Source organism: Mixophyes fleayi, chromosome 1 (assembly GCF_038048845.1).
Source record: "Mixophyes fleayi isolate aMixFle1 chromosome 1, aMixFle1.hap1, whole genome shotgun sequence".
NCBI lineage: Eukaryota > Metazoa > Chordata > Amphibia > Anura > Limnodynastidae > Mixophyes > Mixophyes fleayi.
This window is the reverse complement of record NC_134402.1, coordinates 67,033,958-67,048,441: the sequence shown is the minus strand read 5'-3', so window position 1 is coordinate 67,048,441 and position 14,484 is coordinate 67,033,958. Positions and strand designations below refer to the sequence as shown.

Below are 14,484 nucleotides of genomic sequence, written 5' to 3'. Positions count from 1 at the left end.
TTCTACTCGTTGCACTGTGCTGTTGCTTTTTGTAGTCCCTTCATTTATATCATTACTGGGACCTACGCCCTCGTTCTAAGGCTTACACTGGCTGGAAATTGGGGAAATAAAAGAAATTATAGAGCGCGCAAATTGGGCTTTACTTTCTAGAGGAAATGTAGCACATTCAAAGGGTTTTTTCTAAATGTCATCCTTTTGGGTTCCAGTTAGGGTGCACCTGACCAAAATATATAGAGTGGTAGTGAGACTAACTGAACTGAAAACAAACCATATTTAGAAATAAGCTAAAATTTCACCTTTCCATATGGTCAACAGTAACCCTTTCATGTTAAAATTCCCAGGGTGCTCACTGTTAAACTTAAATACACAATTTACCTATTCTTTCTTCCAATGTTGCAATTTCTTCTTGTGACAACTGCAACTCGTTGCATTTTACAGTGAGTCGATGCTGGAGATCTTCCATAGACTTCTGAAGTTGTTCGTTTAGTAACCTATATTGCAGAGCACACAACATTGTTTTTAGATGATGCCTGGCAGTATCTTGCTATTGCTGTAGTTTTCCAATCTATATGAATGACTAGTTTAATCTTACCATTTACTCTTCACACACCTCATGCAGTAGACATGGAGTAACTAAAAATATACTTCATTCTATCCAAGATGCATCATTGCATAACCTACTGGTCACGTTCCATTAATACAGTTAAGATACTTGCACTTTCCAATATGTTAATAAAATACTAGCAACTTCTGGTATCACAGGAGTTGCAGTGCACAACACTTTCTGCCCAAAATGATTAACAAAACTTAGCTACAAGACTGAGCTACTCAAACTTGGTGAACAAGTACCAGACGGCTGCCTGACACAGCTGCTTAGGTTAGGTTCCATGCTGTGCCACCAATACGGTGCTCACACATCTGGTAGAATATGCTTCTAAACGGGGGAAAAGCAGGTTTCCCCACCTCAATGTAAGCCTTTTGCATCAGCGAAGTGACCCATCTACCAATGGTTTTCCTCAAGGCAAGCCTCTCTCTCTTGTGGGCATCATATGAGAAACCAGAGATCATCAACTCAAGAGTCCTACTAACAATGTCCAAAGGACTGAAGAGATCCCTCTTCCACTGAAGATGGACCTTGCAGCAATGCCCAAAAAAAAAAAATCACAATGTCCAGATTCAAATGAAACCTAGAACTAGCTTTGACTAGAAGGATGATTTTGTCTTAAGGACAGCTCTATCGTCCTGAAAAAAACCAAGCAAAAAAAAACAAAAAAAAAAAACCACATATGCCATGTTATGCCATCAAGACGAAGTTCAAATCCCAAAGGAGCTATAGGAGCGATGTATAGAGGCTGTATGTGAATAACTCCCTGCAAGAAGTATGTGCTTCTGGTCAAGTACCACCCCCTACTAAAAGACAAAGAGCAGAGATATCTCAATTCACTAAACCGTCCATTAAAAAGAAAAAAAAAACAAAAAAAACCCCAAAAAAAAACCGACCATTACTCTGCCCTCAGGAATGAACACAGTTGACAATGCAATGGAATAGACACCTCTCTTCCAGGTACAAATCTGGAATTGCTCCCTTTATCAGACATAACACATAAAGATGAGAGAAAAAGGATTGCTGCATTACACAAACAGAAAGAAAAGTAGATCTTGAATAGACATACAACTACAGCAAGAGTGTGTAGGCAGAACCCACATAGAAACTTCTCTCATTTGCCTTGCGAGAGATATAAAGCAGCTAGAGCTGCAGATGCCTGTATTGGACAGTCTTGTCTGGTTTTCCTCTGTGAGGAATGTATGCCCAAGAAGAAGTGCTAGGGTGTTTGGGCCCAGACTGTGCCTAGTGAGGGGCTGCTATATACAGGAACCAGCTGAATTCCACTGCACTTCATCACATAACCAAGATGTTGGGGCTGGCTGTGGGCTTCCAGTCAGGAGAGGGGAGTGCACTTGACTGAAGCCGCATCTGCAGCGACAGTGGCCAGGATTTTTGCCATGTTGATGTCTGAATGCTGCTTGGCGCATTGGTGGTGAAGAGGTTAAATGAAGAAGTAAATCAAATAAAATCCTTTGCAGTCAGAGGCAGCCCTGATGAAACCCTACCTCTGTGGGCACTCAGAAAAAAATGTTAGGTAGGTAGGGTAGGTGTCTGACAATTTGTGAAGAAAATTTCAAGTGCAAAACTTCTGCCTGGACCCTCTATACTCCATCATCAGTATCAGTCATGGGATGTAAGAGAAAGGAGGATTTTTATACTTACAATAAATCCTTTTCTCTGAGTCCATCTGGGTGACACGGCGTCCATGGGTTGTATGAGGGGAGCTAGGAGTTGGCACTCAAACAGTTATTAGTTTAACCTACAGACTACTCCCCTCTGCAACCCCCTGCATCCTCAGTGTATTTATAAAGCCCTCAGGAAGGGTAAGACAACTGAGAAAAGAGCAGAAGGGAGGGAACGGTGTGTCCCCCAGATGGACTCAGGAGGCTTTTTATACTTGTGATATATTCTTTTCTCTCTCTGTGAGATCCTATCTGGGGGACACTGCTGCCATGGGCACATTCTAAAACAGCCCTCTAACTCAGGGACCGTTCTGACAGCCCGGCACGCAAAACACAGCGAATGCAAAAACCTTAAAAACTTAGAAAAGATATGTACAGAGGATCAGATGGCCACTTTGCAAAGCTGATCCGCTGAAACTTCATTTTGTGCAGCCCAAGAAGGACCCACTGACTGGGTGGAATTGGCAGCAATATGGCTTGGCACAGGCCGGTCTGTCTTGACATAGGACTACCTAATGTTCTATGTGATCCACCTGGTGATTGTCTGCTTAGTAGCCGCCCGTGCCCTTCATCTAAGCCTGTAACAGCACAAATAGGGAATCTGCCTTGTGAATGACTGAAGCTAGTTTAACATATATGCAAAGGGCACGATCATCATCCAAGAATTCCTCAGATCGCAAGCCCAAAGACCCAACCCGCACCCGGAAAGCTGGGACTACGATTTACTGATAAGGAGCAACATAATGCGGCTGGATATGCAAGACCCGATGAAGAAAGATCCTCCCTTCCAGCAGCTCCAGAATTTTCTTCTGGAGCCACCAGGATCACAGGTAGTCTCCTTGTTTCACTCATCTAAGTTCTTGGGCGAGCATTGGAATGGGAACAGATATTATGCGCTGGAAGTCCCAGCGCATGGTTATTACGCCCACTGCAACTGCCAGAGGATCCCTGGTTTTCAAACAGAACTTGTCCACTTGCCTGTTATGAGAAGAAGCCATCAGGTCGATGTTGCACATACCCCACCTCAGGGCCAGCAACTGAAAAACCTCTAGATGCAGGGACCACTTGCCAGGCAGCATCTTGTGTCTGCTCAGGTAGTTGGCCTCCCAGTTTTCCACCCAGGGAATAACCACTGTCGATATGGCCGGAAATAAACTTTTCTGGCCAAGATAGAATCTGAGCTGCCACTTGCATGACTCCCACACTTCTGGTACCTCCCTGACGATTTACATGCGCCACTGCCGTGGCATTGTCGGATTGGAGTTGTACCGGAGTATCCTGGCGAACTTGCTGTGCCCCCTGCAGAGCTAGCAACATGACCTTCAATTGCAAGACATTTATCGGAAACGAGATTTCCTGAGGCGACCAAGTCCCTGAAGGTGCAAGTATGACACCACGGCATCCCAACCAAGGAGGCCTGTATCCGTTGTGACAATGACAAGACCATGCGGCAAAGGAACTGCCCATGAACGGTAGATCCTTCATTAGCCAAAATCAAAGGGAGACAGGATTCCTGAGACAACTGGATCAACTGGGAACCCAAGTGAATGGTTGAGCCCTTCCATTTCTTCAACAGGTCTGACTGAAGGTGCATGAATGGAATCTCCCGATTCTTTGGAAGTCCAAGGAGCTTTGCCCCTATTTGGGGATGTATTTTGAAAAAAAAAAAAAATTCCGGGAGGGCACCCAGGCAGTGAGATATTTTAAGGAGGAGTGCCGACCATCAAGCTGTGTATGTGTGTATATGTATGTGTGCGTGCGCATGTATACACACACTATATATCCTAGTGTATACTCTGAGAAAGTAACCTTAGGGGATATAGTATGTGTGAAATGTATATAGCATTTATAATCCCCTGCAGCACATACAGCTCTAAAATATACATAGCTGTCAAAAAACAAAAAAAGTATTTTAGGATGATCAAGGTATTTAGCCCTCCTGTATCGCGCAGGACCTTCTGAGCAGCATGAGGAGAGAGGTCTGTGTGCAGCATGGAGAATGTGCAGCTTGTCTCAGTATCCGATAACAGGCAGCTGCCATTTTCCCCGCACTTTTCAGGGACACACCAAGTCACCACTTTCTGTAGGGGTGTCCTCTCTTTATGCTGCTTCTTGTTCCTCCAGTATCCGTTATGGCGTGCATCTCTTATTATCAAGTAGGCTAATGGTCTCTCTGGCGGATGCGCTGGCCTCTATACATAAGCCTGCAGCGCCCTTTAGTCATCCGTCACAGTGTGCAGTCCAAGTCTCCCTCTCTCATAACCAGGCAACTTGGTACCGTTCTAAAAACGGTGGCTTGCATCGGGATTGCGGCGCTCTATGCTGACTAGCAGTGCTGGTCACCCTCCTGTCACTTCTTGTAGTGATCTATTGTACCAGAGCCGTCCGTGCTATGGCAGTGCAGCAGCCGGGGTCCTGTGAGGAAATGTGTTTCCAACACAGCCCCAGTAAGTAGCAGTTGCTGCAACTGCAGCTAATCTTAAGTAAAGAAAGATAAAATAAATGAAAATAAAATAAATTTCAGGGGGTTGCAGAGGGAAGAAGTTTGTCTGTAGGTTAAACAAATAATTAACTGTTTGAGTGCCAACTCCTAGCTCCCCTCATACAACCCATGGTAGCAGTGTCTCCCAGATAGTATGAAAGAGAAAAAAATAAATATCAACAAAGTTCAATATTATACATACTTCTTGTCCAAACTAACTAACTGTGACAGGATGGACCGCCTATGCCATCGACTGTTGTTGCTGGGAACCGGCTGGACTTACTTTGCCAAAGTTCCCTTTCGTTATACCAAATGAGCCCTCTATTCGCAGTAGGAGGAACTTACAAATGCTGTCACCACTGGACTCCTTACTGGCATCCAGTAACAGGTTTCTTCTGGGAAACTGATGCAGCGAGTGTACCCCGTTACTAGTGTGCTAGGGTTGGTACTCCTGACCTCTTCCTATGGATCAGGGTTGCTGTGGATGAATCCCACCTGGCCTATGAGCTGCTGGGTAGCGGGCAGAGCAGTGGTACTGGATGCTGGGTCCAACCTCAGAAACAGCCGGGAATGGATTCGATTTTAGGTCTAATCTGTAGGTCACAGGGATAGAGAAGTTTCCAAGCAGGTTTTTGAAGCAAATAATGTTTATTTGCTCACCCTGGTTGAAGGTACCAGGGAGCAGGTCAGATGTAACAAAAATAAGAAATTTCAATACAAGATAGGGCTTTTTATACGAATTTGAACATAGCCTCACAAGGTAAGCTTGCCCCTGAGGTCTGAGCTATTTTTAGAATCAGGATGCAATTTGTTTACCCAAACATGGATTTACATGCAATGCTAACAATATTTACACTTATCTGTGACATCCTAAAACTTGCTGTGATTTCCTGCATCTCGTTTTAGACGCAGGAAATCTAGTAGCAAGTCTAATTAAACCTTCCTATGCATTCAGGTGCTGGACCCTCACACATCAAAAGTTCTAACATGAGATTAACATGGGTCCTTTCTTCAGACAGCTGCTGAATACACATTCCCAAAGAAAGTTACAAAACCACACAAACAAGTAATTTCCCCACTCCAAGATACACAAAAGACTTCCTCCCAAAGGCTTATTGTATCAGACACATACCTCAGAAATAATGCATTTCCTCTAGCAAAGTTACAAACAAATTTCTTCCCCTGGTCTCAGAAATAAAGATATCTCCTTTGCCAACATACACACAATATCAAAAATAAGTACATTTGCAATTATATAAATATGCGCCCTGCGCTATATCCTTTAAATAAATTTATACCATAAGTTATTTATAAGTGATCCAGTCACACTAACCTTAAAGAAATGAAATCTGCTTTATACTGTGAAGAATCATCCAGAGTCTGGGCCAAAGTAACAGACTGCGATTGGTTTATGTCCTCTAAAGAGGATATCTTCTCCTTAAGCTCAGATATAGTTGATCTTAATTCAAACCGTTCTGTTTCAAGCTACATATCAAATCACAATACAAAAGCTGGGTCAATAGAGTTTGAAGTAGGACAGTTACAGAAGGCACAAACATTCCGTCATATTAATGTATCCCATAGTAGCCATATATTATTCCTGAAGATGGTGGTATTGGGAAATATCTTATCACTTTAGACACAACTCTATGTCGAATATGAAGTATTATGACAATTTTTTTTTAGACAGACCTGAACACAGATTAAAAAGCAGGATTTTTCTACTCCCCATAAAATCAGTTTCTCTTAACCCATTTCGGAAACACTGCTGACCATGACGTATATAGGGCGCTGTGCGGGAAGTAAGGCACTAACCCCAACAAACATGTCTGGCCTGAACATTCCCCTCTATGCCCCCTGGCCGGAAGAGGTCAATTTTTTTAACTAACAAAACCTTAAGGAGAGGACGAAGTCACAATCAACAGAAACATTCAAAGAAAACAGTCAGAACAAGGGGTAGGAGCACAGTGTCCCCCAAATGGGTTAAGAGAAAGGGATAATCTTACTACTCCTACTACTTTCACTGGCACAACCATTTGGGGGACACTGCTGTCCATGGTCTATGGGTGGGTATGCTCAAACTGAGATGCGAATAAAACCTTTCAGCCAAAACTAGCATCTTTGGAAGCAACGACATTGAACTGATAGAATCTGGTGTGGACGAAGACCAGGTAGCTGCCCAACATATCTGCTGGGCTGAGGCGCCATGTCACACCACCCAGGAGCCGCTAACCGACCTGGTGTAGCGAGCCCGTCAGGAACTGGAGATCCCTCGGAGAGAAAAGCCTGACAAATAGTAGTTGTAATCTATGCGGCGACCATCTGTTTAGTGACTGGCCATCCATGTTTGCAAGAGTCGCATAATATCAGAAGACTATCAGTCTTACGTACTGAAGTTGTGCGATCCACATAGATCTGCAAGGCTTCAACCACGTCCAAAAGAAGAAGAGAATCCTGACTACCTGATTGCAAGTCCTAGGACAATGTATTAATCACAATATCCTGGTTGATATGAAACTTGGATATCCCTTTTTTGCATGGAAAGAGGCCTTGGTACGTAAAACAGCCCTGCCTTTGTGAAAACTAAGAAGAGGCAACCAGCAGAATAAGGCCTCCAACTCAGAAACATATCTCACTGAGGAAATTGCCAATAAAAAGGACACCTTCCTCTACAAGAAATGGGGCTATTTTATTGACTCTCTCCCTCCTAATATCCAAGAAGGAATTTTAAAGATGTTTGAAGACACAACAACACGGTCGTTGCACCGTGCTTTGGGGACCAATTGACATAGATGTGAAATGTCTGGAGTTGTTGATGTAGGATTTTGTGTAGGGGAACAGCCTTCTGCGCAATCCCCCCCCTCCCTCCATTCCTTGTGCTCACCCACATCCTCGTTTAGATCTGATTTTTAGATCTACAACCATGTGGACGGGGTGGAGTAGTGGGTACACTTCCAGCCACTGTACTATATACTCAGGAGTTGTCCACGGTCGCCTGCCTGTTGCTGTTGTTAAAGCCAGTATTATATTGTGTTATGTACGTCATCGTATTTAAATGAACACGTCCAATTCTCTTAGATGAATTATCACTATAATTTGTCTGATATTAGACTCACTCCCACTCGATGGTAAAAATAAAAACTACAACGTTTAACTTCTAAAATTGATCTCTACTGTTCTTAACATGACAAGATATAAGATATTAAGTGAGCAGACATTGACATTTATTGAATGTAAACAAAATACTGTTTAACCTCTTGTAACATTCTTGTCAGTGGATATTTAATGTTGGATATTGTTTTCCTTACTGTATCCTGTATTTGAAAAACTTCTAATAAAAACGGTTATAATAAAAAAAAAAGGACACCTGCCACGTGAGACACTTCAAAAGGAACAAATTCCAAAGGTTCAAACAGCAAGTTCTGCAACGCCGTAAGAACCAAATTCAAGTCCCACAGCGCCACCAGTGGAAAATAAGGTGGTTGAACATGACGGATCCCTTGTAAAAAAGTGTGGATTTCCGGCAACAGAGCCAGCTGTCTCTAGGGGAAAAAAAACCCCAACAAAACAAAGGAGGCCGAGACCTGGACCTTAAGGTACGTCCACGCAGGCCGTTGTCCAGGCCATCCTGGAGGAACACCAATGAACGAGCCAAGTGGAAGGAAAAAGGGGGGACATACTTTTCACATCAACCAGTGTAGGACTTCCAGATTTGGTGAAAATTACTGGAAGACGTTTTTTTGGCTTTAAATCACTATATGGATGACCTTTTCCGAGAAACCTTTCCTACAAAGAATCAAGGCCGCCTCAAATGCCAAGTTGCCAAAGCCAGTCGTGCAAAGTCCTGAAGGAAAATACGACCCTGGCTGAAAGATCTTCCGAGAGGGAGTCTCCAGAGCGGATCTATATCCATGCCGAGAAGATCTACATACCAGGATCGTCTCGGCCAGTCGGGAGCCAGCAGAATTCCCGAGGCCAGACAAGTTTGTTAGGTCTAGTGCCTTACTTTCCTGCACAGCACCCGCTATACCCCATGGTCAGAAGTGTCCCCTAAATGGTTGTGCCAGAGAAATGTTAGCATGGTGCAGAGTCCATTATAGCCTATTTCATGGAGCATCAAACCAATATAGCGATTCCTGATATAATTTCTAATGAAACAGCCCGTGGGTTGGTAATCTCCAAAACGCTATATTGACTCCTGGTGTGTGATAAAAACAGCCATAAACATAGCCCAACAGTTGTGTCTAAAGATCCTATATTTTTCCTTTCCTATTTTAGCGAAAGGGTGCGATAACTTTTTAAAGCAGGTAACATACCTAGAAACATTCCCTAAGTCACAATGCTGATTTTTATCTATTTACTGTCTACTTAAAGTTGGTGTCATCATATAACGTTTAGCTTGTCATTATTTAAGCCTAAATAATGTGGTGCAGGTATAATGCTCACCAGGAATAGGTTTCCAAAACAAAATGATCAGATTATATCACACTTCTTTTAACATTATTAAGGCATTAATAGGTGTTCTTGCAAAACACGGCTGGGTTGGCAACCATATATTCCCCCCTATGAAATAAGGGTCACTAAATACTGTCATAGGGTGAGAGTGAAAAGAGACCACAAGGTGTAACTAGTGCTCTGACTAATACTTTATTAATTTAAGGAATGTACTTACCATGTGTATTGAGCTTTGTAGCTCAGCAATTTTTTGGACAAACTTTAACTTTTCAGAGGCTGAACCTTCCTGCTGAATCTGTAAATAAGATCACAGATACATTTTAGAAGTTAAATCATATATGCAATCAAAATTCTTCATTGCACAAGTCTACAGAGATAAAACTTAGCACTTTCACCTAGTCATCAAGTGCTGGCTGCGACAACAAACTGACTTGAGCTGGCTAACTGATTTGATTGAAAGGCGTCCCTAGCTTATGCACCGTTAGAAACCTCCTCACCAAACTCACAGAACAGAAGCAATTATACACCGCTGCTCTCCAACGTAACAAACTCTACAGCCCTGAATCCTGGCCAAATTAATCACAGCAATGTATTGCATACATACACTACATGGACAAAAGAATATGGACACCTCTTCTAATATATTGTGCCATGCAATCTCCATAACAAAAACTTAGCAGTAGAATGGGTTGTACTGAAAAGGACAGTGACTTTAAACATGGCACAGTCATAGGATGCCACCTTTCAGTTTATCAAATTTCTGCCCCGGCGAGAGCTGTCCTGGTCAACTGTAAGTGCTGCTATTGTGAAGTTGAAAGCAGCACAGCCACGAAGATCACAGAATGGGCCCACCGAGTGAAGCACATAGCTTGTAAAAATCGTTTGCAACACTCCATACAGAGCTCCAAACTGCCTCTTGAAGCAACGTCAGTACAAGAACTGTTCATCGGGAGCTTCATGGAATGAGTTTCCATGGCAAGCAACCGCACCCAAGCCTCAGATAAACCATGTGCAAAGCAAAATGTTGACTGGAGTGCCATTAAGCATATCACCACTGGACTCTGGAGCATTGGGAACATTCTCTGAAAAGGTAAATCACGTTTAACCATCTGACAAACAAATCCGAATTTGTGGATGCCAAGTGAACACTTTCTACCCGAATTTATAACGTCAATAGTAAAATTTCGAGGTGGAGGAATAAAGAATTGGGCCGTTTTTCAAGGTTTGGCCTCAGCCCCTTATTTCCAGTAAAGGGTAATCTTAATGTTACAGCATACAATGACATTCTAGAGAATTGTGAGCTCCCAATTTTCTTCTTTCAGCATGCACAATGTTCCCAAGCACAAAGTGAGGTCCTTCAAAAAATTGTTTCCCTAGTTTGATGCGGAAGAACTAGAATGGCTTGCACAGAACCCTGACCTCAACCACATCAATCACCACTGGGATGAATTGGAACGCAGACTGCGAGTCAGACCTCATCGTATGATCTCACTAATGTTCTTGAAGTGAATTGATGCGAATCCCGTGTCCCAAAATCTAGTGGAAAGCCTTCCTAGAAGAATGGAGGATGTTATAGCAGCAAATGGGAGACCAACTCCATCACAATGCCCATAGTTTTGGAATGAAATGTTCAACCATCATATATAGACATGATGTTCGGGTGTCCACATACTTTTTTGTCATGTAAAGTATATGTCAACATCTATATGGATAAATAAATAACATTTAACAGTAAGAACCTGCATTACAATACATAACATTGGTGAAACTGAACAGAGACATTGTCCCTATTTATTGTTTTTATTAATGTCTAAACACTATCGCTATCTTAAATATAATAGTTATTGTATCTTGTTTTCACCATTATTTGTTCTCTGAGTCCTTCATTTTCATCATGAACTCTCCGCAAGTCAGATTTCACAAGATCTCTTTCCTCCTCTAGATCGCGGTATTCATTGACTGAAGAGGCCGTCTTGCGTAGAGGTGACAAGTCTCGCTTTGCCACAATCAGTGCATTCTGTGCCTGAAAAGGATTAGATTAACTATCTATAAAGACCTGCACACAAACATAATCACATATTTTATAAATAATGTATACATATTTCTTCATAAATACAAAGTTATCACTGAGAATGCATTGTTTTCCGGTGTGCGAATTTAAGTAGATTTTTTTATTATTACTTATGTGACAAAACAGAGTAAACCACCTTATCAGTTTTGATTCTTAAGAAGCTAATGTTTTTTTCTGGGTAACTATGTTTTCTAGATGGCATATTTTGGGTTCTGCACCATGTCTCTGTATAGGATGTATTACAGGCTCTGTTCAGCAGTCACTCATTCTTCTATCTTGCAGGTTATATTTGGTGGTTGCAATGTTGGTATTAAAAGGAAATACATACAGGCCTACTAAGGCATAAGAATAAAAATTGTGAGATAACCAAAGGTGGAGTTTTAGTCAGTCAGTATGAGGATAAGATTACCCTAATTTCCAGAAATGTTGGTAACAAAGCAAAAATTATGACAAAGTGGAGCAGGTAGCCTGACTGTGGAAAACATATTATACAACAATGTCAGGCACCATCTCAGTAGAGGGATTAGTTCATTTAATTACAAATATTTTGCTGCCACAATTGTTATACATTCTTTACAACTAGACAATGGATCCTCCTAGAGCTGACTGCACATACTAAACATAGTTGATTTAGCAAAGGCCCTTAAGGGAGGCGAACTTGGTTAAGAACAGTTATTTCGATATGTACGGTTAATGAATGGTAAAGTTTAGGACCAAATTTTGAGTTTGCAAATTTAACGAGTTTTACAAATTATGCATCTTTAAAGGAGTAATACTAGGTATCCGAGTGTAAACAAAGTTGCACAGGGCCAGTAATCATCCATAGGTCAGAAAGTAAAAATGCTTCTATTTAGTGCTGCTGCAGAGATAGAGCGTAACCAGCCAATCTTATCCTATGGTGCCCATGTTGAATGTTATGTTACATTATATACATTTATTATCAGTACAATTATCTAAGCTGAGCGTAAATATCGTATACCTTCACAGGGAGTTACACAGCTTAATAGACATCTTACCTGTTCATATAAAATACGGAACTTGTCCCTCTCCATTGTTAGCACTTTGACATTGGACTGGATCTCAACCATGTGTTTTTCAAACCTATCTAACATGTTCTGGAGATCATCTCTTTCCCTGGTGATACGCTTAATGTCCGAAGTGTTTTCCTTGTTCTAGGGAAGAGAAAAAAAACAAAATAAGAAAACAAGGAAAATACCATGGATGTATAAATAATTGCATATTTTATAAATGCTTGGCAATGGCTTAATACTATGGCAAAAAAAAAGTATGACATTCCCGCTCCACTACAGACAGATCAAAATCCTTTGATGGGATCTGACATAACAGAAAGTTTAGGTTGCTGGGACATCAAACTGCTCTGCCCTTGTTTATTAATCCACCAATCTGCACAGTGCGTTTCTGCACTGTGAGCACGGTTCTGCACCGTCGGCCCCACCACCTGGATTATACAGGCAGTGGGGTTGCCGTTGCCACTTTAAAAGCACCATTTGCACTGTGCCTATTAGAAATGATGTGATTTCTTTATGTACATATTTATGACATGCGCATTTTCCATGTGTAGATCATTAAAGCTGCCAGACATCATGAGTGACTGCTATATGGTAAGTCCATATTGTAATCTTATCGCTTGCTATTATGCAGTTGTAAGCTCTGTCGGCATTGTCACCACCACCGATTCCTACGTAGAATAATTTCAAACCAAAACTGGAATAAAAATGTCCTGATTCAAATGGAACTTTGAAACCACCTTAGGCTGGAAAGATGGCTTTGTTACGAGAATCACCCTATTAAAGTCACCCATGCAACTCAGGAAGGAAACAAAGGTCCCTGGGTTAGCGGATCCTTCCATAGAGGAAAACTCCATGATGGACCCACCTGATCTTTCTCACATTTTATCTTCTCGAGAACAGGGGCAGCAATGCCCATGGCTGAAACAGATACATCAGATGATAATCCCATGCAACCACCATGGCATTATCATCTACACCTGCAGGCCTCTTGGCCTTGAGCAGAAATGCTCCACTTTGCGCTTGAGCCTAGAAGTCATCATGTTGATGTCTGGCTGACCCCACCTTTTCACAATCTACTGAGACATGACCAGATTGAAAGACCACTATACTGAATGCAGAGCATGCCTGCTGAGATAGTCGGTCTACCAGTTTTCCACTCCTGGAATGAACGCTGCCGGAACATCTTGTTCTGCTCAGCACACTATCCTGGTGGTCCCCTTCATTACAGTGCCTCCCTGATGGTTTATGTATGCATTTGCTGTAGCATTGTCGGGTTGAATACTGATGGGTTTCCCCACAACAGAAGCCTCCCTTGAACTAGGGAATTTAGCACTGCCCTTCGTTCCAGGATGATGATTGGAAGCATTGCTTCCGCAGGGCACCACAGACCCTGGAAACGACAAGTGCTACAGAACCCAATCCCCAAAGGCTGACATTCGTCGCAACAATTGGCAATTCCATATGGCAAAGGGACGATACTGTACGAAATTGTTACCCCGTAGCCATCAAAGAAGGGAGCGACATCCGCTGGGCAACAGACAGATGACCCACCTGTTCAAGCGATGGCGCAACTGGTTAAATTTCAAAAGGAGTTTGACCTGGAACACCCTGGTATGGCTTTGAAAGTTGAGTACATCTTCCACTGAACTTTCATGCTGAAATGAACCGACGTCTGCCTGGGAGCCAGTAGACACTTTATTACCTTTTGCGAAGTCTATATTGTCCCTGGGAAGAAACACTCTCCGCTGTTGAGTTTCTAACAGCAATGCCAGAAACTCTGGGATGTGCCAGATTGTATTTCTGATAATGGATAATCTGACTTAGTCTTCAAAGTCTGCACCACTACCTGGTAATGTTCCTAAAGTAGAGTCAAGGACTTGATTAAAATATTGTCTAGATAATGTATAACCTTTATGAACAACCATGGGGCAGTTAACAGACCAAAGGGAAGAGCCTTAAACAAAAAGTGATGGGACAGAATTGTGAATCTAAGGAAACATTGGTGGCACTCCCAGATTGTAACATGTAGGTAGGCATCCTCGACGTACATGGATACTAGAAACTTGTCACATGCTGTTAGTATAGTACATAGGCAACAAATGAACGGTTTGATGTCAGAACCAAGATCAAGTTTAAATATAAATCTTCCACTGGAA

General features: G+C 42.2%; 1 protein-coding gene across 2 annotated transcripts in view; it reads right to left on the bottom strand.

Moving 5' to 3' along the window:
- CEP135 (centrosomal protein 135) overlaps positions 1–14,484 on the bottom strand; it is an 85,506-nt gene that overhangs the window by 28,931 nt on the left and 42,091 nt on the right. For both annotated transcript variants that reach the window (XM_075195978.1, XM_075195988.1), the window contains exons 12-16: positions 12,314–12,469; positions 11,088–11,249; positions 9,444–9,521; positions 6,105–6,256; positions 376–491 (exon numbers count right to left, since the gene is read on the bottom strand). In XM_075195978.1, the coding sequence (XP_075052079.1) occupies positions 376–491; positions 6,105–6,256; positions 9,444–9,521; positions 11,088–11,249; positions 12,314–12,469 (664 nt within the window). The remainder of the gene's footprint in view (positions 1–375; positions 492–6,104; positions 6,257–9,443; positions 9,522–11,087; positions 11,250–12,313; positions 12,470–14,484) is intronic.